The 23174-nt window shown below is 38.9% G+C and overlaps 1 protein-coding gene across 1 annotated transcript in view; it reads left to right on the top strand.

Moving 5' to 3' along the window:
* Window positions 1-2633: 2633 nt before the first annotated feature.
* Window positions 2634-23174, top strand: part of KDR (kinase insert domain receptor) — a 48538-nt gene continuing 27997 nt past the window's right edge. Inside the window, exons 1-13 of the mRNA XM_049789958.1 lie at window positions 2634-2930; window positions 6952-7045; window positions 8467-8663; window positions 12052-12182; window positions 13018-13186; window positions 13931-14070; window positions 14791-14968; window positions 16295-16409; window positions 16494-16657; window positions 19217-19373; window positions 20978-21101; window positions 21811-21919; window positions 22648-22986. Of these exons, the coding sequence (XP_049645915.1) occupies window positions 2864-2930; window positions 6952-7045; window positions 8467-8663; window positions 12052-12182; window positions 13018-13186; window positions 13931-14070; window positions 14791-14968; window positions 16295-16409; window positions 16494-16657; window positions 19217-19373; window positions 20978-21101; window positions 21811-21919; window positions 22648-22986 (1984 nt within the window). The 5' untranslated portion in view covers window positions 2634-2863. The remainder of the gene's footprint in view (window positions 2931-6951; window positions 7046-8466; window positions 8664-12051; window positions 12183-13017; window positions 13187-13930; window positions 14071-14790; window positions 14969-16294; window positions 16410-16493; window positions 16658-19216; window positions 19374-20977; window positions 21102-21810; window positions 21920-22647; window positions 22987-23174) is intronic.

Below are 23174 nucleotides of genomic sequence, written 5' to 3'. Positions count from 1 at the left end.
AGTTTTAAGTGCTTTGCATTCACTCATTAAGTTCTTGAAGAAACCCTACGGAAAGGGTCCTATTGTCATCCTTTGCATTTTGTAGATACATAAGCAGTGAGTTGATCAACATCACACACACTGATAGATATGAAATCAAGCCCAGTGTGACCAGAGAGTTCTTTAGTAATATTCTTTGAGGACCCCCCACTCCCAACCCTGTGTCCCAAACACTGTCTATGAAGCACTGAACACTATGGTGTCAGAAAATGGGAGAGTGTTGCACATAGAATAGACTTTTTTTTTAAGAGGACTTTGTTATTTTTCATGAACACTTCTAACTTCTAAGTGCTGTGTGGGAGGAATGTGGTAGACGGATTTCACTGAGACCTTGCCAAATTCTGGTCTTTTGGCCATCAAAGACGCATCATTTCCTCTAAAGGGGGCTATTACCATGAGCCTGCAGGTTCTGGTTTGTATTTGGAGGAGACACTATCTTCTTAAGTGAGATGTGGAAGAGGAAGTGTCACGAATTGTAAATAAGGCTCAGAGGGAACTGTTTGGCATGGAAATGGAGAAAAATTGCCTTCCCTAAACATGCTCTATCTACCCTCCTCTTTCCAATTTTGTCAGAGTCCATCCTGTTTTATTTGTTAGGTTTATTAGGAGGGAGAGTGGAGTAATCTTTTTTTTTTTTTTTTAGGAAGACCTGGCAAATAAATACCTTCTGATTAAATATTAGTGTGTTTATTCAGTGGCATATCATGCTGTTATTAGAAAAGACAACAAGATGAAACTTTAAGGTTTGATACATTTTAAGGAATTTTAAAAGTGGATGCTTCAACTTATATTTCGAAGTGAAAAGAACCAGGATTCAAAAAGTATTTATCTTAAAGCCACCCTTTATAAAGAAGGGTAACAAAAGTATACATAGGTTGCACAGATTTGATTTGGAAGAAAAGAAAAGGCAAATGAAAATAAAATAAAGCCTTACATGTGTCCATGCCTGTGCATGAAGGGTCTTTGCACTCTAAGATCTCTTCATGTGAAATCATTTTAGTACATTGTATGCTTGTTGTATTTCATAAAGTATTTCAATGGTCAACTGGCAAAGTAAAAGAGCAAATATAGTTTTACAAAAAAGCAGAAAAGGCACACTTCATCTGTGAATTTCAGAAAGAGGGGTTCTGATATACATAGAAACAATAACCCACTTCCATGTGCTCCCCAAGAACTGTCCTTTCATCCTTTCAGTTCTCAAGAAACCTCTGGGAAGGTAAAGACAAATCGTTCTGGAAGACCCTATTTAATAAAGTTAAGTGACTAACACTTGATAGCACTCTGCAGGAGAGGGGAGAAATGGGAGCAAAGAGGGAACAACTGCAGGCAGAGAGGAATCCTACTTTAATCAAACAGCATCAAGAGGAGTCGCTCACACAGTGAGCCTTGATTTTTGGTGCTGGCCCTTGGCTGCCCAGGTCTCCGTTTTCTGCCGGTTGCTCCTGGGGGAAGCCAGGATGAAAGCTGGACGCCTGGACCCCCACCGGGTCTTTGACTGAAAGCGTCCCTGTGTTTAGGGATCTGGGCAAAGAAAGACCTGAGAGCAGTCAGGTTGGGATTCCTTGTCAGACAACACAGTTTACAAAATACCTTTGTTCAGGCCACTCCACTTGTAGGACGGGTGACCCTCGTGTGGCGGCTGCTCGACAATTTTTGGCTACTTGCGACTCTCTGGGGCTGGAGAGAGGGTTTTTTTTTGCAAAAGCCGATAAAGGGATCTCAACTTGAAATGCTTTGGGGGGATAGACTAGTTACTTAAACACTTTGGAAACCACTTGGTATAAATGGAGGTGGGGTGTGTAGGCCTTTTAAAAGTATTTGGTCTCAGATGTTCAAACAGTGAGGACGTCAGGCACCGACTCTCTCAGGAATGTCTTGGAACGTCGCGATCCCTGCTTTCCTCTAAGACTCGCGTATGCCTAAACCTTCAGTCTGCTCCTGACTTCAACCTGGGCCCCAGACATGCACCTGGTGCCTGGACACCTCTTCCAAACCTGGGCCGGCTTGTCCGGGGCGCAACATTCCTTTGCTGCGCGCGCGGTTTGCGGCCAGATCCCAGTATCTCGAGTTGCTGGTGAGAGAGGAGTGGGCATGTAGTCTATAAAACTTCTAGAGTCGCTCAGAACTCTCTTAAGTGGGGCCGGAGCGGTGATGCAAACGGTAAGGCGTTTGCCGTGCGAGCTCTTGCCTAGGACGGACCGCGGTTCGATCCCCCAGCGTCCGTAGGTTCCCCTAAACCAGGAGAGATTTCTGAGCGCAGAGCCAGGAGTATTCCCTGAGCGTCACCGGGTGTGGCCCAAAACCCAAAAAGAAAAGAACTCTCCACTTGCTACATTTTTTTTTTCCTGCCCGATACAAACTTGTTGCACCCAACAATGCAAATGGAGACCACCAAACCCCGGCAGAAAGTCGCCAGAACGCGCGATGGAGCGGGCTTTGGGAAACCCAACCTGGGAGTAAATTGAGGGGGGGCAGGATCCATCCCAGGAGCAGCCCCGCCCCTCCAGGCCCCTCCCCTACTAACCCCGCCCTCCAGACCCCGCCTCCCCGCTTTTGATTTGCCCGGCCCCCCAACCCGAGCGGAGTCCCGCGACCGCGGGAGTGCTGGCGCGGTGCGGCGCTGACTTGTCCTTTTGCGCGCGGGGCATCGCAGCCGGGAGAGCATCTCCCACCGGCACCCAAGGGGAGCCCAGCTGTAGCTGCGGCCGGAGCCCGGACCCCCTAGCCCTGCGCCCTCCGGACCTTTCATCTGCGCTCTTCTTCTACGCTGGGCCAGGTGCCGGGAGGAAGAACCCGCGTCCGAGTTCTGGACCCTGGGTGCGGGATGGAGAGCAAGGCGCTGCTGGCCATTGCTTTGTGGCTCTGCGTGGAGACCCGGGCTGCCTCTGGGGGTAAGCAGCCCAAGCGTCCCAACTGGAGTATTGGACATTGCAGGGTGCGGGCGGAGAGATGGGGATGCGGAGAGGACCTGGGGGATGATAGCCTGATGCGATCTGGGCTCCTGGACGAGCCCCAAAATCTCTCAGCGAGGCGCTGTCCCTGAGATCCAGATCTGTGCGTTTGCTCAGATTCGTTTGCTCGGGTTTCCCCGACAGACCCCGTGGAACTGACAGTCTCCCGGGCGCGGATTGGGAAGGCACCCTAGGCCGGCAATCTGGGGGCGCTCCGGGAGGCGGGAACTGGCGATGAAACGCAACTAACTTTACACACCTTCCTAGTTCAAGAGCTGGCAAGAAAGTGTTGCATAGAACTGGCCAGTTCCTGGGCCTTGTCCCGCTCGCTCAGCTCTGCCCCTGCAGAGGGTTCTAATGAGGACCTAGGCAGATTTGTGGGAGGTGAGGTGCAGAGGGAGGGAAACTTTTTCTCAAACTTCGCTGCAGGGACCCTGCTCTCTGCGCAAGTGGGGGAAGCTGGCGCTTAGTTAGATCTGAGCTATGACAGATTCCTCTAAGGATCCAATAACACCTCCCTTTGCAAAGCACCTTGGTCTTTGTGGTAAATTCGTGGTCATAGGTTCACGTTTGGAAACTTATTCTGAGTTGGTACCTGTAGGGCCAGACTCTGCTCCCATTGTCATTTCAAATATCAGTTTCCTAGACTTGGAACACAAACTCTAGTCTAGAGACATTTGTTCTTTTTTTCTCTCGCTTTTCTTTCTGTCTCTGTGTGCCTCTCTCTCTCTCTCTCTCTCTCTCTCTCTCTCTCTCTCTCTCTCTCTCTCACCTTCTCTTCTTTCTTGGCCGATTTTCAAATTTCTTCTCTTGGAAGTGCAAGAAAGGGGAGAGAGGGCGGAGAAAGGGGAAAAATTAAATAAGTTAAGTAGGTGGCGGAAAATGACCTTATATCAATAGAAAAGAAAGCCATGTCTAAAAAAATACTTCATATGCAATACCAAGATTAACTGTCTATAGTGACTGAATTTTCTTAATAATGGCTTAATTCATCAGGCTTCACCCCATAGTGGATATTCAGTCGCCCTTGAGAAGACCTCTCTTTCCCCTGTAATGGGAGAGAATCAAAGGTCTGGAACATGTGGTGGTTCTGTCTCCGACAAAGGAGTGAGTTGCTTTTAAGCCTGAAACATTTCATAGTGTAGCAGTAGTGACCATAATATAATGGGGGTAGCTCTGAATATAATGATGAGGTTGTCCTTTTGGAGTGTGTGACTTGCTTAATTGGATTGGGTCATAATTGGTGCCATCAAATTCTAGAAACAGAGGCACCGTTGTTTCCAGCTCCCGCTTTGAGCTGGAAGGGTAACAGTGCACAAATTAATTAATATTGGTTATGGGATTTGCACATAGAAAGGCTTTTTATTGAGTCGTAACATATGTACTTCTTATAGTTATTTCTTTAGAACCTTCTGAAGAGAGGAATTCAAACTTGCCAGTGAAAATGAATGAAGTTTGGCAGAATGGAAAAAAAAGGACTCTTGGTGTATAGATACTAATATGGAGTTTATCATTATCGATCGTGTTGATAAATAGTGTTTTTGTTTTTGTTTGTTTTGCTTTGTTTGGGGGCACACTCGGTGGTGTTTAGGGTTTACTCCTTTTCTGCACTCAGAATTTACTCCTGGCAGATTCGAGGTACCAAGGATGTTGGTGATCGAGCCAGTTTAGGCCCCCATGGAAGGCAAAAGCCCTACTGCTGTGCTAGCATTCCAGGTCTTTTGATGAAGAGTTTAAGGTTATTCTTGCTGATGTATCTCTAGAATAGTATAACATTATCTTTGCCTCCTATGATTAAGGGACATCTCTTAAATATATTTTGGGGGCTTTTTGAGTCACATCTGGCAGTGCTCAGGGGTTACTTCTGGCTCTACATCAGGGGTCTCAAACTCTACATCAGGGGTCTCAAACTCGCGGCCCGAGGCCGTTTGTGGCCCTCTGTACAACATTTTGTGGCCCTGCCCTAGAGGAATCTTTTTTTATTTTGTTTTGTTTTAGTTGTTTGGGTCACACCCCCCCCAATGTTCAAGGCTTACTACTGACTTTGCACTCAAGGATCACCCCGACTTTGCCTCCTGCGACCCGCAGGTAAATTGAGTTTGAGACCCCTGCTCTACATTCAGAAGTTGCTCCTGGCAGGTTCGGGGACCATATGGGTCGCCAAGAATCGAACCGGTGTTTGTCCCAGGTTGGCCACATACAAGGCAAACGCCCTACCGCTGTGCTATTGCTCTGGCCCCAAATACATTTATTTTTATATAACAAACCGTGTATTGAGTACTATTCTTTAGTTTTTCTATATTGGTGGTGATTACTATTTTCTCACTTCTTCGAAGTTCTAAGTAAATGAAGCAGACTCAAACATCGACAAGTAGATGTCCAGAAGTAACCCAGAGAATCTCCCAAAGTGCTGTTTAATGCCTCAGTGTAGGTGTGGGCTTATTCTGATATGTCTTCAAATTTTAGAACTACTGCTTCGAAAGGGAGTCATTGGGAGTGAAGATTAGTTTCTGAGGTGCTATTGCTATTCATGAATTTTCAGGTTATTATTTTTAAAACATAGTAATAACAGTATGGATTAATAACACTTATTAATAAATGAATGTATAAGAACATGTGTGTTCAGTTGTTCATTTTGCCTACAGCTGTTCAATGATGTAGAGAGTCAATACATTGGCTACTTTTGCTAATACCCTTTCATATTTACTGAGACTCTCTTTGCCCAAAGATAAATGCAACTTTTTACATGTAGAAAAATCATTTGTTTTTAGCTGATGTGATTAGAAATACATTTAGGGGAGCCGGAAAAATAGCATGGAGGTAGGGCATTTGCCTTGCATGCAGAAGGATGGTGGTTCAAATCCCGGCATACCATATGGTCCCCCAAGCCTGCCAGGAGCGATTTCTGAGCACAGAGCCAGGAGTAACTTCTGAGAGCTGCTGGATGTAACCCAAAAACCACCCCCCCAAAAAAAAAAAACCCCAACTACAACAACAACAAAAATACATTTACGTTCTTTAGTAAACTTTAATGTTCACCCAGTTATCAGTCACTCTTTTGAACAAGTATTAGTTAAAATGCTACTCTGGTAGATAACATTTTTTCCCCGACTTTTTTTTTTTTAACATGCCATAGCTCTTCATATTTCATTTGCAAAGAACTAAGCTTTCTTGGTGTAGAAGTGAACTTGTTGAAATTTTTATTATTGTACTTTTAGATTTCTTGTGTTCCAAGCTTGACTGCAGGCAGAGCTTTGCTGAATCTGGAAAGATTTGCTAATTGGAATTCATGATCAATTTTAGTTTGATTTTCTAACAAAAAATTAATGTGCATAAGTTTAACATAAATATGTAATGACTTCATTGGAAAATGCTTTCTTTTTCTCATTTTCTCTCACATAGTTTTAATGTATAGTTCTTTAACAGTGATTGTTCAGTTTCCAGAGGAAAAGCTCTAGAACTTGTGAAAGGAAAAGGGAAATGAGATAAGATCATGAACACTCCCACCCTCTTTAGGGTACATAGCTGAACTATATAGAAATCAACCTAAGTAGTAATCATTAATCAGCAATTTAGTCAAATGTGTGCATCCTATGTTTTATAAGAAATGTCAGAGGGTCCTTTCCCAAGGGAATTAAATCATCAGTTGAAGGTTCATTTAGTTTCTATGTCCTATATCCTTTTGTAAGACCTTGAAGTTGGCAATGCAGGAAAACAGGAACTCCACCCTAGCTCCATGAATTGCAGTCTGTTGTGTTGGTTTATGACCATCTGCCCATTCTTCCTGTTATGACACAGCTTGTGAACTTTCCTGGGAATGGTGAAAAGTAAATTCACAGTTTTGCACAATGATTTGCTAAAGGGACCTTTTAAAATAAAGAGTGTGCATTATTTATGAAAGGTGTTTTCTGTTTGGCCCAATGCAGTGGTACTCACATTCATATATTTAATTTGTTTCTAGATTTGCCCGGTATTTCTATTGAGCCTCCTAGACTCAACATACATAAAGACATACTTACAATTATGGCTAATACAACTCTTCAGATTACTTGCAGGTAAGGATTTTTTTTTACATTCAGATTTCTTGTTGCATAACTTAATACTTGTGAGAAGAAAGCAATATTTATACTTTAGAATTACAATGATATTGCAATAATTATTTTTGAATAATGAGGTTTCTAAATTATGATTCAGCAAGACTTGCAAAGATGCCATTCATACTGCTTTATAAAGTTCTGCATAAGCATTTCATAGTTTCTAAAAAAGCAATGGGGGGTGTTAAAAGAAGTTGTATGAATAGAATTGCCTCTTCATGGAAACTTAAAATTATTGAAGAAAGGATCAATAAGGTCGCATTTGTTTGAGGTCCTCTTTTCCTTGGAATCTGGCGAAGAAATGCTGCTATAAAAGTGATATTATTTTAATTCAAGCTCATGTCCCATTAGACTTTTAGAGAGTTGTATTTACACCCTAATCTCACTTCCACTCTCCTGGTTACTTCACTCTACTCTGACCAGTATGGTTTTCTTGCCGTTTCCAGAATATTCCATTAGGCACTTGCCCCAGCTCTTCACATTTGCCGCTTCCTCTACCTAGAATATTGTTTCTTCTGGTATTCTGTTGTCCCACTTGACAAAGATCCTTCTCTGCAGGACACTGTTTTTTTTCTTTGCACATTCTAATTTTCTCTATAACCTTTATTTTCACCTTTATACAATATACTTCATTAAATTTAAAATATATTTAGCTTAGGAAAGTAGCAAGCAAAGAAGTCAACTAAGTTCAATAAACAAAAAACCAAAGAAGGCTCAACTAGCAAAAACCTTTAATGGCTTTAATAGCACCATAGTATGATACAATTTTCAACAATTTTTCTTTTATTAAACTATTTTTGATAATTCCACTTGCCATTTTGTTATAAGTAGGCAATATAAAATGATTTTATTTAATAAATAGAAAGGAGGCTGGCTTGGGGTTGAGAAATGGGACAATGGTAGAGGGAATGTCTGATTGTTATAACAGTGAATGCCTAAAACAATTGTATTATGAACAACTTTGTAAATGGTGGAGTTAAATTTTTAATAATATTAAAAAATATTTTTAGCTTTACTGAGGTTTATTATTTTTCTTGTTTGTCTTTTCTTACTAAATGGAGTTTTGTAAGAACATTGACTTTTGTCTAATTTGTTCATTGTTATATTTACAACATAGACATGTAATATGAGCTTAGTATTGTTGCATGAACGAATGCACTGCTTGTAGAAAAAAACACAGGAATCCCTGTAAAAGATTTCTGCAGTGGCACCTACAGCTTTTTGTCATTTGTAGATCCAATATGTCTGTCTTTGTTGATAGAATGCTTTGAACCTATATCATAGGAATGTATGTAAGTTTGAGCAACAAATCTTTGGCTTTTTTAAAAAAAACAGCCACATACTGTGGCATTTCACATTTATCCTTCCCTGGAATTTTTCAGTGGGCAGAGGGATTTGAATTGGCTTTGGCCCAACAATCAGAGTGGTTCTGAGCAAAGAGTGGAAGTAACCGAGTGCAATGATAATGTCTTTTGTAAAACACTTGTGATTCCAAAAGTGATTGGAAATGATACTGGAGCCTACAAGTGCTCTTATCAGGACATCGATGCCTCCTCAGTCATCTATGTCTACGTTCAAGGTAAGTTGTTAAATAGAATTCATTTCCCATGTTGATTTATCATTTATAAAAACAATAGGCACAAAGAGAGTCAAGTACAACAAAAGGCTCACTTTTTAAAGCTGTTTGCCAACAGGAATATACAAAATTCTCTCTCAAGGTTTCTTCTGAGAAGCCGAATCATTGATTTGTTCTGGAGCTTGGTAACTTCTTTTCTGTCCAGTAGTTTGGTTCTGATCTTTGTTACTCAGGGAAATCTGTGTTCATAATTGTCCAGGGAATGTTATAGAAGCCATCTGATGTTTGAGGAAAAAAATCTGAAGTTTTGAAAAGGAAAATTCAAGAATTGAGTTGTAAGAGGTTTTTCTGGCCAGGTAGGTTATCTGCATCAAAGCAGGAAATTTTCCCAAGAGTGCATAGGGGATTCATCCAAGGTCTCCAGTGTGTTTTTCTCTATTGGAACTTTTCTTTTCCACTTACACTTTACAAAAACAATTGCCATACTTTGGTGTTAATGAAGATACTGTCTTATAGAGCTTTCAAGTACAACTTTTTGGGGCTGGAAAAAATAGTACAGTGAGGAAGTCTTGCATGTGGCCAACCTGTATTCAATCCCCTGTATTCCTTCCATCTGTTTCCCAAAGGTTTTCAGGAGTGATTTCTGAATGTAGAGCAAGGGGTAATCCTTGAACATTGCTGGATGTGAACCCAAAGCAAAAAACAAACAATAGCTTTTCTTTGTTTTGTATGGTTTGAACTCGTGGATAGCATTCCATATCTTTCAGTTTGCAATTTGGAATCAACACCTTGGAGGCTAATTTAGAATTTCTGTAGGAAAAAGAATACACTTTACATATAATTATTATTTATAAAATAAGTTGTTCTTTTACATTTCAAAAAATTGCTTTTGCTTTTCCTATGGATAACCTGAGTTGACTCATAAGATACCTATAATTTGGGCAAATGTAAGTCTTGTGTAATTTTGCTTGAATTCATAAAATACTTCTCTTTTCAGGAAAGATACTTTCTAGATATTTTAGAACTTCTTAGATATTTTATTTCTTCCTTTATATTCTTCATGATGTCCTAGAGATTTAAGGCAGGTGAAGATGGCTTTTTTTCAGAAGCATTTGTTATAGAAAAGGAATTATGGAAAAGTGGAGAACATATCAAAATAACGTGTGCTGGGATGTGACTCAATTAAAACATATGCCTTGCATGTGTGCGGCCCTAGGCACTATCCCTGGTACTGAGTTTTTTGAACACAACTGTGTGACACACACCACCCCCCACCCCCTCCTTTTCCACCAATACCAACAACGTCAGCAGTAACATAGGACATTCCTGGATTCTCTATAACCTGAGAATTAACGTTCCTCAGAGTTATCTCAATTTCATGATTGAATTCTGCACCCTCCTCCCCTCTACAGAATTTGAAAGAGACAGGGCTTATATCTTTGAGAATTTCTGCCTGCTTTTGATCTGGCTGTCTTGAGAGATCAGGCTTTCTTAGAAGATTGCAAGGATTTCCTGCTTTTGGTTTGTCTGGAAACACTACAAGATGAACTCTCCCAGAATATTTCAGTATTTCCTTCTCCCCAAGTCAGGAAACCTGGAGACACACGAAAATCCACATCATGAGTTACAGTAAATATTTTATTTAGAGAGGATGGGTGGTTGTTTGGGGTTTCTTTTGTTTATTTCCTTTTGGGGGGGATACCAAAATAGAACTGATTTACTGAAAAGTTTTAGTTTTCTTCAAGAGCTACCCAAGGCCTTCTCTGTAACTAAGATATAGAATATTTTATAGCATCTGGATACAAGATAGGCAATATTAAGAAGTAGCTATCACTAATACTATGTAGTTACTACACACCATTAGATATCACATTTTGCTTCTTGTCTAAGCCTAGTGTTCTAGGAATTGAGCTGTGTAAGATTATGGTCATAAAGTTTAACAATGGGAAAGAAAATATTGGAGCATTCCCCAGGGATAGTCCTTTAATTCCCCCACTCCTCTAGTCTCCACCTTACTTCCTTAGTCTGATGACCCTGTTACCTCCAGCAATGGATGGAGCCAGGAAATAGGTCGTGGCCTTGTAAGATAATGGCTGTGGCATGTGGGGAACTGGGTTGATGATCTTTTTTTGTGCTTTCCAGCTGGGAAGGAAATCAAACTTCTGCTGTTGCAGGGAATAAGTTGCTTTTTTCCCTTTTGGTTTAATTAACTCCTTCTTCACTTTCACCAACCATTTAAAGAGTTCTGAAAACACTTAGGTGTGTTGGGCCAACAGTATAAGCTGTTATCTCTTTGAGATTTCTACCATAACTTCACACTACATCAACTCTATTTCTGGGGAGTTTCTTTGAATGACATGAGAAATCTCTTCTCATTGTGGCAACATTAAAATATCTTTTCTTCTTCTTCTCACTTTTGATATATTGGTTTTCAATTTTTTTTTATCACAAAGGAAGGCATTAATGACTACTGAATTGTAAAAGAAATGTAAAGCAATTAACATTGCTTTATATAGACTACTATATTTACTCTATAATCTTAAAATATCTGCACAAAGTTACATTGGTCACTGAATTAAAAAATTAATTTCTTGTTTATTTTAATTTTTGTATTGAGGTGATGTTGGTTTACAAAACTGTTTTAAGGTCATGAGATTATTACTCTCTTCCTGCTACCAAAGTGTCAATGTTCTTCTTGAGTGGGTCCATTGCACCAACTCAATGCTTCAACTTATTGTGCTGTTTATTAGGAAGAGTCTTTGTAATCTGGTGATTGATTTTAGGCCACTTTCATTTTTGATTTGTGAAATTTCTTAAAATATAAAATAGTAGGTATATAATAAAGCATACCATTTTAATTTTATATTATTAATTTGTTAATTTTTGTACCTCATGTGACCGTGTTCAGAACTTCTTCCTAGTTTTTTGCTCAATGATCACTCCTTGCAAAACTTGGGAGACCATGTTGTAGATCGAACCAGGGTAGGCTGTATGCAGGGAAAGCACCTTCCCCGCTGTATTATCTCTTCAGGCCTGAATTTTAAACTTACACTAAACATCATATAAATAGGTATATATAGTACACATGAAAATATATATGATAAGTAAAGACATTTGCTCCTTCATTTTAAAATGAAATTATAATGATAAATTTGGTTAAATCATATACACAACACTCACACATGCACACACACAACACACACTGTCCTGTAGCCTTTCAGTGTGGAGACAAATATCCATCTTTTAATAAACTAGCCCATATATGAATTCCTTTATGTATTGAAATGTCATTTCCTCTCTTTTACTTGAATGATTCATGTTTATGAACCTGAATGAGGACTAACCTTTCTAGTAAATGCTATCACAACTAATGAGATTAAATTTCTTCTAGATTACAGGTCTCCATTTATTACTTCTGTTAGTGACCAGCATGAAGTTGTATACATCACGGAGAACAAAAACAAAACTGTGGTGATTCCATGTCTTGGGTCCATTTCAGACCTCAACGTGTCACTTTGTGCAGTAAGTTACAATTTATGCTTTTATTGGATAGCTTATTTATAAAATAATGTCAGCAATGGGTTATTAGACAAGGCAAAAATGATAATAAATAAAGCAAACTTGTACTTTTGAAAATAAGATTGGTTCTTTAAATTTTTTTGTTTTTGTATTTTGGGCCATATGCTGCCATTATTCAGGTTTTGCTCATTGCTCTGCAGTTGGGTGTCACTCCTGGTGGGGCTCAGGAGATCATAAGGGGTACTGGAAATTTAACCTATGTCAGCATGTGCAAGACATTTCCCTGCCCACTCTACTATTTCTCCACTTAACCTTGTTCATTAAACTTACCCACTACCCACCCCCTACTCCTTTCCCTCTGGTAACCACAATTAATATTTTTGTTGTTGTTGTATCTGGGATCAATTTCAGATCACCTGCCTGCAAAGCATGTAATTTTTCATTGAGCCACTCATCTCTGGTCCTACTAACAATATCAATTTGGTCTTATAACCTAACAGATTATCTTCATTAATTTAGGTTATTTTTTGCTTGATTGTTTCTATACATACTATTTATGATGAAATGATATATTCTTTGTTTTCCTACATCTAACTTGATTCACTAATGATGTTCTTCAGGTACATCTGGAACTTAAGTCCTGTAATTGCAGTATTTTATTTGATAAAAAAATTATTATTAATAGCTGAGTATTATTCCATGGTGTATACATACATATATACATAGGGCATATATGGCATCATCTTTAGTCAGGATAAATTTTTCAGTGATCATCTGACATGATTTTCACTTTTGGAATTAACTTGATTAATATTTTATATTTCTTTTTGTTATCCAGAGGTATCCAGAAAAGAGGTTTGTTCCTGATGGTAACAGAATTTTCTGGGACAGCAAGAAGGGCTTTATTATTCCGAGTTACATGATCAGCTATGCTGGCATGGTCTTCTGTGAAGCAAAAATTAATGATGAAACTTACCAGTCTATTATATATATAATTGTGGTGATAGGTAAGAGAACTGTTTCTTTTCCTCTCAGTATCAAACAAGAGTTATTAACTCCCTGTATTAAGATGTTGGAGGTTGGGGCCAGTGAGGTGGTGCTAGAGGTAAGATGTCTGCCTTGCAAGCGCTAGCCAAGGAAGGACCACGGTTCGATCACCCGGCGTTCCATATGGTCCTCCCAAGCCAGGGGCAATTTCTGAGTGCTTAGCCAGGAGTAACCCCTGAGTATCAAAATGGGTGTGGCCGAAAAAAAAAGATGTTGGAGGTTATGGTGGAAGGTGAAGACAAGGATTTCAAAATTAAGGTCTCAAGATAATGGTGTTGGACAATTTATTCCATTTATTCTCTGTGGCAATCAAGCTTTTTCTTTTTCTGCCATCAACACAGTGAAAGAGAATATTATTACATGAGCATATTTTGTAGAAAACATTGCTTGGCGTAGCGTCTTTTTAATTACATTGATTTTAGAAAAGGTTTGGCAATTTACTAAAGATGGCCTAATTAACAGTTGACTATTTAAATGTTACTGCTTTTCTATTCTCTTCTACAACAAATTTGAGATTCCTGCATGTTGCTTGGTAAATCTAGATAGGATATTCTCCAGGGGCAGTTACCAGGTACTGGTGAGCTTTTTTGAGGTAAAAAAAAATTTTCATAATCTGAAATTGCATCTTTCTTAAAGAAAATTGGACAAAGATATAGATTTGTTTTCTCTCTCACATTCCGATATTTCAATTTTTCTTGCTCTAGGCTACAAGATTTATGATGTGAACCTGAGTCCCCCCCATGGAGTTGAGCTCTCTGTTGGAGAGAAGCTTGTCTTAAACTGTACAGCAAGAACGGAACTCAATGTGGGGATTAATTTCCACTGGGAATATCCTTCTTTGAAGGTAACACTAACAATCACAACAGACCTCTTAAGTATTTTGATAATAAAACTCAATGGAGTTTGCTGGAGAGAGTCTTCTTGAGTAGATAAAATGCAAAAACCTACAAACAAAAATACACATGCACACACATGCAGAAAGTATCAGAACCTATAATACCTGTGAAAAATTATGTGATATATAGAACTATGACTCTCCTTACTATAATCAGCTGTACAGATTTGTTCTATAATGGATTCCAACTTTCCAAGTTGCATTATTTTTTTGTTCTCTAAAAGACTTTAAATCTATTTTACTTATGAAAAGATTTCTTTTCAAGTGGTATGCACTTCTTTTGCATTTTTGTTGTTGTTATTATTGTTTTTGGGGGCACACTGCAGTCTTAGAGGTCACTCCTGGCAGGGCTGGGGAACTATTTGTGTTAATGGGGATTGAACCAAGGTTGTCTGTGTGCCAGGAAATTATAATTATACTGCTTGTGTTTTTTAGGTCCTATTTATTTTATTCTTGCTCCCTGACAATTAAAACATAGTAATTTAGTGGTTGGGTTGACTTCTCTCAAAACCAAATATGCTTGTTGTATGCATATGTTAATAGCTCTGAGGGCCCTATTATGAGCATGGAATAGTATTCACTGAGGGCTAAGATGAGTTTGAGATTTTGTGAAAGTTTTTTGGTCATGTAAAGCAGGACTTTTTGGAAGTTCTGAAAATTCTTTTTCAGCATCAGCATAAGAAATTTGTGAACCGGGACCTAAAAATCCAGTCTGAAAATGAGATGAAGAAATTTTTGAGTAGCCTCACCATAGATGGTGTGACTCGGAGTGACCAAGGATGGTATACCTGTAAAGCTTTTAGTGGACTGATGACAAAGAAGAACAGCACATATGTCAGAATCTATGGTAAGTTAAGATACCTTTGGGAATTATGCTGTATCTTGAAAATTAATATAATTTAAATTTAGCTCAAATTGTGATCCCTGTCACCAATATATGGAAAAAGTTTTTGGAAACTCTGATGAGGGAGGCCCATGAGCTAGATATTCAAAGTAAAGTTAGAATATTTAAGAGGTGAAGACAGGGCTCAGATCCCAACTTTCATAATGAGATGAACTTATATAAGTTTTCACTAAATATTAGGTTTTTGTCATAGTTGTTATGATGAGTAGGATAATAAGCAGCATGTTATTATCTTTAAAAGTTCTTTAATTTCCTTTTATTGCAAGGCAGTTTTTAATTTTGGGAAATCTCATTTTAATTACTTTCTATGGGGCTTTTGCAAAATCACTTAATTACTTATTTATTCCTTTTTACTTTCATAAACGTTTGTTAGATTAGATAGTTATGTGTGACATAAAGGCCCTGGTGAGTGTGGATTGTTTAAAGTAGGAATTCGTAAAAAGATTTGAAGCAGAGAGAGATATGTTCTGTGTAGGCTCTTCCAGATTTTTTAATGTTTCTCATACTTTAAGGAACTAAAGGCAAAAGAGGGGAGACCAGTTAGGAATTGTAGCAATCCAAGTAAGAGATGACATATGGCTTGGGCAAGGGTGGTAGAGATAGTGACTATGAAAAATGGACCTAGTTCTAGATCTATATTTGAATATCAAGTTGGTGGAAATTTTCTGAAAGATTCATTGGCCAAGAGTATGAGAAAAATATGCAAAATGATTTGAGCTTTTGAGGAGGCAAGTGAGCAAAAGGTCATGCTATTTTTTGAGATAGGGAAGATTTATATAGGAGTAAGATCTTGGGTACATAGTGAAATGGTAATTATATAAAGCTATAACTCAGAGAAGTCAATGAGAAAATAAAATTTTAAGAGGGCTATAAAGAGTATTCTAAGCCTAATATTAGCAATATATGGATAAACGTAAACAGTTTTGAGCACTGATGACACATAGGGATTATTTTAAAGTGCCTTGAGAGCAGAGAAGGAGGAGTATTCAGAATTTAGAGAAAGTAGAACTTAAGCAAAACTTTATAGATGGGCAAGTGCATGGACTGAGACTTGAGCAATCGGCCAGTTTTCAGAATGCTCTTGGGCATAGAGGAAAGCAAGCACAAAGCCTGCAGGTAAGGCAGAAGTAGGAATGTATATAAGGAATTTCTCATTACACCATGCAGGCAACCAAAGTCTGACTCTTCATTTGAAAGAAAAAACAAAACCAGATGTCCACTTACAATAAGCTGGCATTTAGAGGAGTAATTCATTTTATTTCCTTCTAGAAAAGCCCTTTGTTGCTTTTGGTAGTGGCATGGAATCATTGGTGGAAGCCACACTGGGAGAGCGAGTGAGAATCCCCGTGAAGTATCTGGGCTACCCTCCTCCAGAAATAAAATGGTAATGTTGAAATAAACGCAAAGCTTTGTTTCATATGATGGCCGGCTCCTAGATTGTACTAATTCCCTGGATTTTCTTTCATAGGTATAAAAATGGAAGACCTATCGAATCCAATCACACAATTAAAGTGGGGCATGTGCTAACTATTATGGAAGTGAGTGAAAAAGATATGGGAAATTACACAGTTGTCCTTACCAATCCCATTTCCAAGGAGAAACAGAGTCACAGGCTATCTCTTTTTGTCAATGGTGAGTTTACTGGGTTTTTCTTCTTCGTTAAAGATTCATTCAAAAAAGTATAATTACATGGGGGCAGGAGAGATAGCACAGGAGTGATTTCCAAGCACAGAGCCAGGAGTAACCACTGAGTGCTGCCGGGTGCTGGGTGTGGCCCCCAAAAACAAACCAAAGGTATAATTACATCTTCCTTTCCTTTGAATAATTATGCTCACTATTCCATTGTCCCCTGATGCTTCACGCCCTTCCTGAGTAAGCTCCAATGTATAAAAAGTGAGCTAGGGATAGAAATGATGGTACTGGGGCCAGAGCGATAGTGCAGCGGTGGGGCATTTGCCTTGTATGCTGCTGACCCCGGATGGACCTGGGTTCGATCCCCTGCTTCCCATATGGTCCCCAAGCCAGAAGCGATTTATGAGCACATAGCCAGGAGTAACCACTGAGCGTCACCGGGTGTGGCCCAAAAATCAAAACAAGAAAGAAATGATAGTACAGTGGGTAGGTACACTTAAAAGAATATCTGTCTTGCATGCAGCTAACCTGAATTTGACCTCTTGCATGCCATATGGTCCTCTGGGCCCATCAGGAATGATTCCTGAATGTAGAGCCAGGAGTAAGCCCTGAGTACAGCTATTTGTAACCAAAAAGCAAACAAACAAGGATTCAGAATAGCAGCATTCAGTGAGGTATAGAACAGTGTGCTCTGGACATGTTTGCTTAATAGATCAGGTAAGTGAGCTATTTGGTGCAATTTTTAGAATAAGAAAGATCACGGATGACTAAATACAGTGAAATAAGAATTTCTGCAGAAGCAGTGGTCAGACTTCACTCCTGTCTTTGTCTTTGCTCCTGTCTCAGTGAACTACGCATGTGGCCTGCACATGCTGAAAACTCTTCTTAAATATTGTTGGAAGCTCTTAGTGTGATCTTATAGTGGCTGAATCAGTGGCATAAGGACAGATTCCAACTCAGAAGGCATTTGCAAGATGACACTGTTGACTTCATAGGAAGCTTTCTTTAATTTTCTTTAAAGCAGAGATGTAGCATTAGACCCTGAGATGGTCATGAAGAAACATGAAGTTTCTGTTCTAAGGATCATTTGAACATTCTGTTCCTTACCTAAAACATAGGGCTAAGTGCCTGAACAGAGTGAGGGAAAGGATGCTACAGTCAAGTAAGTGAGGAAGAGCTAATTAGAAAGGTCTTTTATTGCAGGGCTTCACAGGATATATAACATGCTGATGTATATTACAAACTTCTAGCAAGAGAGACAGGAAGTATTCAAGATTTAACCAACTTATTTTGATGAGAGTATATCATCCTCTCTCACTTCTTTCACTCCGTAATAAGTTTATGGGTGTCTTGATTCAAACAGAATTGGGTGACTCCTTTGTTGTGATTCTTAATGGTGCAGACTGACTCAGCTTTCTCATACTTCAAGACCTTTCTCCTGACATCAGATTCTATTCCTTATGTCCTGCCACCACTCTGAGTATCTGCTGATTTTGGTTTCTTTTCTTTGCTGGGAAACAAGCTTCAGGGAGAACAAGTTCTAGAAAGGTCATGTACAAGTCACTCAACAATAGGATATGGGGAGGCAAGAGAAGCTGGGAAGCTGATAAGTAGGGTGGGAGGTGGAAATGCCTAGTCATAATGGATAGCAATAACTTGCATCCCATCTCACTGATCTATGAAGTCACTATTTGTTGTATCCTAGAAGTTACTGTTTTATAAAATAGAGAAAAAAGACCATGAGTTTTGAAAGTGTAACCTGAACCTTTAGGATGATAATGAAGAAAATAGTTCCATATTAATGACTTTGAAACTAAAAAATTTAGAAAAGGAATAGGATGGAGAAAGGAAAATAAAGGAAAAGGGAGAGGGTTAAGAGAAGAAGGAAAGGGAAGAAAGAGGGAGAAGTAGTGGATGAGCTCTGAAAAGGTCATTTATGTTTCTATGATTCCTTTTGCTCCTGTGTAAAAGGAAAACAATCTGATACTGAGGATCAATGGATGTGAAGGACTTGAGACAGCAGCATGTCATAAATTCTTTAATGATGTCATTATAACCATTTTCTTCCTTTATTGCTCTTAACTGTTGAAGGATGACAGACAGGAAAGTTGTTTCTGTAACAAATAGGAGTGAATTTATATATCTTTTGTCCCTTGGCCATCAGCTTTAGGAAGTACAAGGTTCAAGTTTCCAGCAACTAATGCCTACACATCTCTAAACAGACTAGACATCATTTTCTTTTTTGAAGAATATCTAGTCTTAGAAAAGACCTGAGTTAAGTATCACCACCTTGATGATGTCATTAACAAACATTTTCTTCCTTTCTTGCTTTGATGGACCAGGAACAAGAAATATATAGTACAGCAGTTATGGCATTTGCCTTACACATGGGTGTGAACCCTGAAAACCCATATTGTCCCCAAATCCCACTTCACCAGTAGAAATCCCTGAGTGCAGATTAGAAGTAAGCCCTGAGCAAAAGGTTCCCAAACAAACAAACAAACAAAAAAACCAACCAAAAGCTAGAGACTTATTTAAAAGGTGTTTTCTTATTCCCAGTCCCACCCCAGATTGGTGAGAAATCTCTGATATCTCCCGTGGACTCCTACCAGTATGGCACCACCCAGACACTAACGTGCACAGTCTATGCTGTTCCTCCCCCACAATACATCCATTGGTATTGGCAACTGGAGGAAGAATGTACCTACAAACCCACGTGAGTAGGCCACAGCTTCTCATTCCCTGTCATTTAGCTTTTCATAAACATTTATTTATGATGTAACCCCTTTCTAAGCCAATGTGGCTCTTCCTAAGTAGCTATCATTCCAGAAATATTCTTAATTTACCCTACTATTTCTAGTTCTTTTTTTTCAGATAATATACATAATTTATATAAGTATTATATAGATGCATATAGATTTCGAGAACTATATAAATAGAAATCATATAATTAATGTAATTTCAACATCATAATCATTAATCATATTAATTATGAAATTAATATAATTTCAAAGTAAGTTTAAATATTTTATTTGATTGTTTTATCATTAATATGATATTAATAAATTGATATGGCTACAAAAATATATCTGTATGAATATAATATAAATTCATATGTATTTTGATAAATGTATAAAGATGCTGAGAAATAATTTTTCATATTTCAATTTCTCATTTCCAGATTCTATATTTAAAGTAGAATATTTTTTGTACTATTTTTCCCTTGTAAATAGTTAATTTAAGTCTTTTTTTTTTACTTTCTTTCTATTTCTAGTTCTTGTTTGAGGAGATGTCTGTCCTTGGACATCCTGCTTTGAAATTAACTAGTCCTCTCTGCAGACAACTTTCTAGATACTTCTCCAAGTGCAATCTCTTAGTTTAGCTTGTGTGACCAATCTTTAGTTTTTTCTCCTTCCCATTGCTGTGTCTCCTACCCCATATCTCTATCAGTGACAAAGTTTATCTCAGAGAAAATGCTAATGAGAGAGAGACAGAGAGAGAGATAGAAAGAGAGACAGAAAGAGAGGGAGAGAGAAAGAGAAAGGAGAGAGAGAGAAATAAGAGAGAAATAAGAGAGAGACCTAGACCTAGTGGTGGCCCTAGGAATCTTTGTCCCAGCTTATCAGGTTCTAACACAAGTCCAGACATCCTTAGGAAAAACAACAACAACCCACCCACCACCACCCTTAGCAGTTCACTTCCTGTTGTTGTTTTGAAAATGGCCACAACTAGTTTCTTCCTCAGATACTGACCATTTCCTATAAAAAGGCCACAGTCCCAGAGAGATTAAGAAATCCAAATGGCTTCTTAGCTTCCTTGCTTTCCTTTGAGGTAAATTAACTTGAATTGTCTTCTTGATTCAATTTATGAATGGAGATTTGTTCCCAGAAAAACTGTTTCCCTTCTGTATCCTGAATGGATCTACCTACAACCTTTTCCTCCAGTGTTGAGTACTATTTTTAATTGACGCTAAGTGTTATAACATGTCGGGCACATTGACAATTAAGTCTAAGAATGTTATATTCCTGGGGCCGGAGAGATAGCATGGAGGTAAGGCGTTTGCTTTTTATGCAGGAGGTCATCGGTTTGAATCCCGGTTGAATCCCGGTGTCCCATATGGTCCCCCGTGCCTGCCAGGAGCAATTTCTGAGCCTGGAGCCAGGAATAACCCCTGAGCACTGCCCGGTGTGACCCAACACACACACACACACACACACACACACACGAATGTTATATTTCAAGTCTCACTCCTGACCGTACTGATATTTGAATTAAAGAAAAATTAAATCATAAGATGATCTGTTTTTTCTTTTATAATAGCCAAGGCCTCCCAACAACAAACTCATATACTTGCAAAGCGTGGAGAAATGTAGAGGATTTTCAAGGAGGAAATAAAATTGAAGTCAACAAAAATCAATTTGCCCTTATTGAAGGAAAAAACAAAGTGAGTTTAAAATTCTTTTTTTGAGAATTTCTCTCATGGAAGCATAGAATGATGGACTGAAAACATGACTCAGTGATATTTGAGTATTAGAAACCAATAAATATATTGAAAGGCAAATTGCTTGCTGGGGCCAGAGAGATAGCATGGAGGTAAGGCGTTTGTCTTGCATTCGACAGGGCATCCCATATGGTCCCCTGAGTCTGGCAGGAGTGATTTCTGAGCATAGAGCCAGGAGTAACCCCTGAGCGCTGCTGGGTGTGACCCAAAAACCAAAAAAAAAAAAAGAAAAAAAAAAGCAAGTTGCTAATAAATTAAATGGTTGAAAATACAACCTAGTGTTAACTTATTAGAGAAAATTGAAACACCCATTCCACTAAATCTGTACATGCAGTGTAAGATAATTCTCATGTCAGAAACAGGAAAATGAGAAAAGGTAGATAACGCATCAAAGCACAGCACTTCTTGCCTGATTTCTAGAATTCATTTTATATAATATATGAGCAACACATGTATTATAATTATTATCATGACATGAATTTGAGAGTGGTCAGCGTGATTATATGGTATGGTTCTGAGAGTGGCCCATGCATTAGTGTGAGTGGAGGAAACAAATTGTGGTGGTTGAGGACCATCTGTGCTAGATTCATCTTAGTGTGTGGGCATCCACCTAGTCTCCATTGCTGACAGCCTGGATTATTTTTTCCCACAGACTGTTAGTACCCTTGTTATACAGGCAGCAAATGTGTCTGCTCTGTACAAATGTGAAGCTGTCAACAAAGCCGGCAGTGGAGAAAGAGTCATCTCTTTTCATGTGACCAGTAAGTATTTCTCTCGGGGTGGACCGAATCCCTTGGCAACTGGATGTTGAGTTGCTTACTCTTTTTTAGTTCTTGCCATTCCTAGGGTGGTGTGGGGTTGAGGAAGAAGAATTGAATCAGTAATTGATGGCTTTTGTTCCCAAATGAAAATGCTCAGCTAGCACCTGGATTTTGATGAAGTCAATTCCTCTCACTTCACTGACAGAAGAATGGTTTCAGACATGTTTTTTTAGCCACCAACCTCACCTCAAACTTATGTCTCTGTTATGTGTCCATTTCATTGGGATGTAGTCATTATGGTTGAACTTGGTTCCCAACAGTTGGCAAAGTTGGCTTCTCAGGAGACAGTTGTAATGACATAGGAGCATGCCCTCCCCATGCTGCTAACTGTATCTACTCATCCTGATTTTAGGCCTGTGTTTTAGCAGCCTGGATTAGAAAAAATATTTTGTCCAGGGCTAATTCACTGTGAAAAAAATATAGCTTTCATGTAATTGAGTGTTATGGATTAATGAAGAACCCATTTTAAAATTCAGTGTGGTAATTACCTGCATTGGATATTTTGAGGTTTATTTTAACTGTAAAAATCATGATTAGAATTCCATGTGGAAATTTGAAAATTATTAAATAATACTTTGGTATAAAAATTGATTTGGGGATGTATATAATTCGGTTTGGTTGAGATTACTGGTATCTCACATCTGCTAACCATGAGTTTTATATCTTAGGGGGCCCAGAAATTACTTTACAACCTGATACCCAGCCAACTGAACTGGAGAGCATGTCTTTGTGGTGCACAGTGGACAGAACTACGTTTGAGCATCTCATGTGGTATAAGCTAGATCCGAAGGTTCCTGTTCATTCAGGAGAATTGCCCACACCTGCCTGCAAGAACTTGGATGCTCATTGGAAAATGAATGCCACGCTCTTCTCCAATAGCACAAATGACATTTTGATCATGGAGTTCCAGAACACGTCTCTGCAAGATCAAGGAAACTATGTCTGCTTTGCTCAGGACAAAAAGACCAAGAAAAGACACTGTGTGATCAAACAGCTCACAGTTCTAGGTAGGGAGGTAACTCATGCAGACACAGTTGGAATGTCTTTAATGCAATATTTTCAGATACGCAGGGAGATTACTATAATCTAGGGGCTTATGAAGTGAACTGGTGTGTGCTTATCTTATTCAGAGAAGACTCCTGAGGCACATGAAACAAGTACTGGTTTAAAGAACTGGTTTAATACATCAAGCGAT

The sequence above is a fragment of the Suncus etruscus genome, chromosome 16, assembly GCF_024139225.1.
Source record: "Suncus etruscus isolate mSunEtr1 chromosome 16, mSunEtr1.pri.cur, whole genome shotgun sequence".
Lineage (NCBI taxonomy): Eukaryota > Metazoa > Chordata > Mammalia > Eulipotyphla > Soricidae > Suncus > Suncus etruscus.
This window is presented reverse-complemented; position numbering and strand designations above follow the sequence as displayed.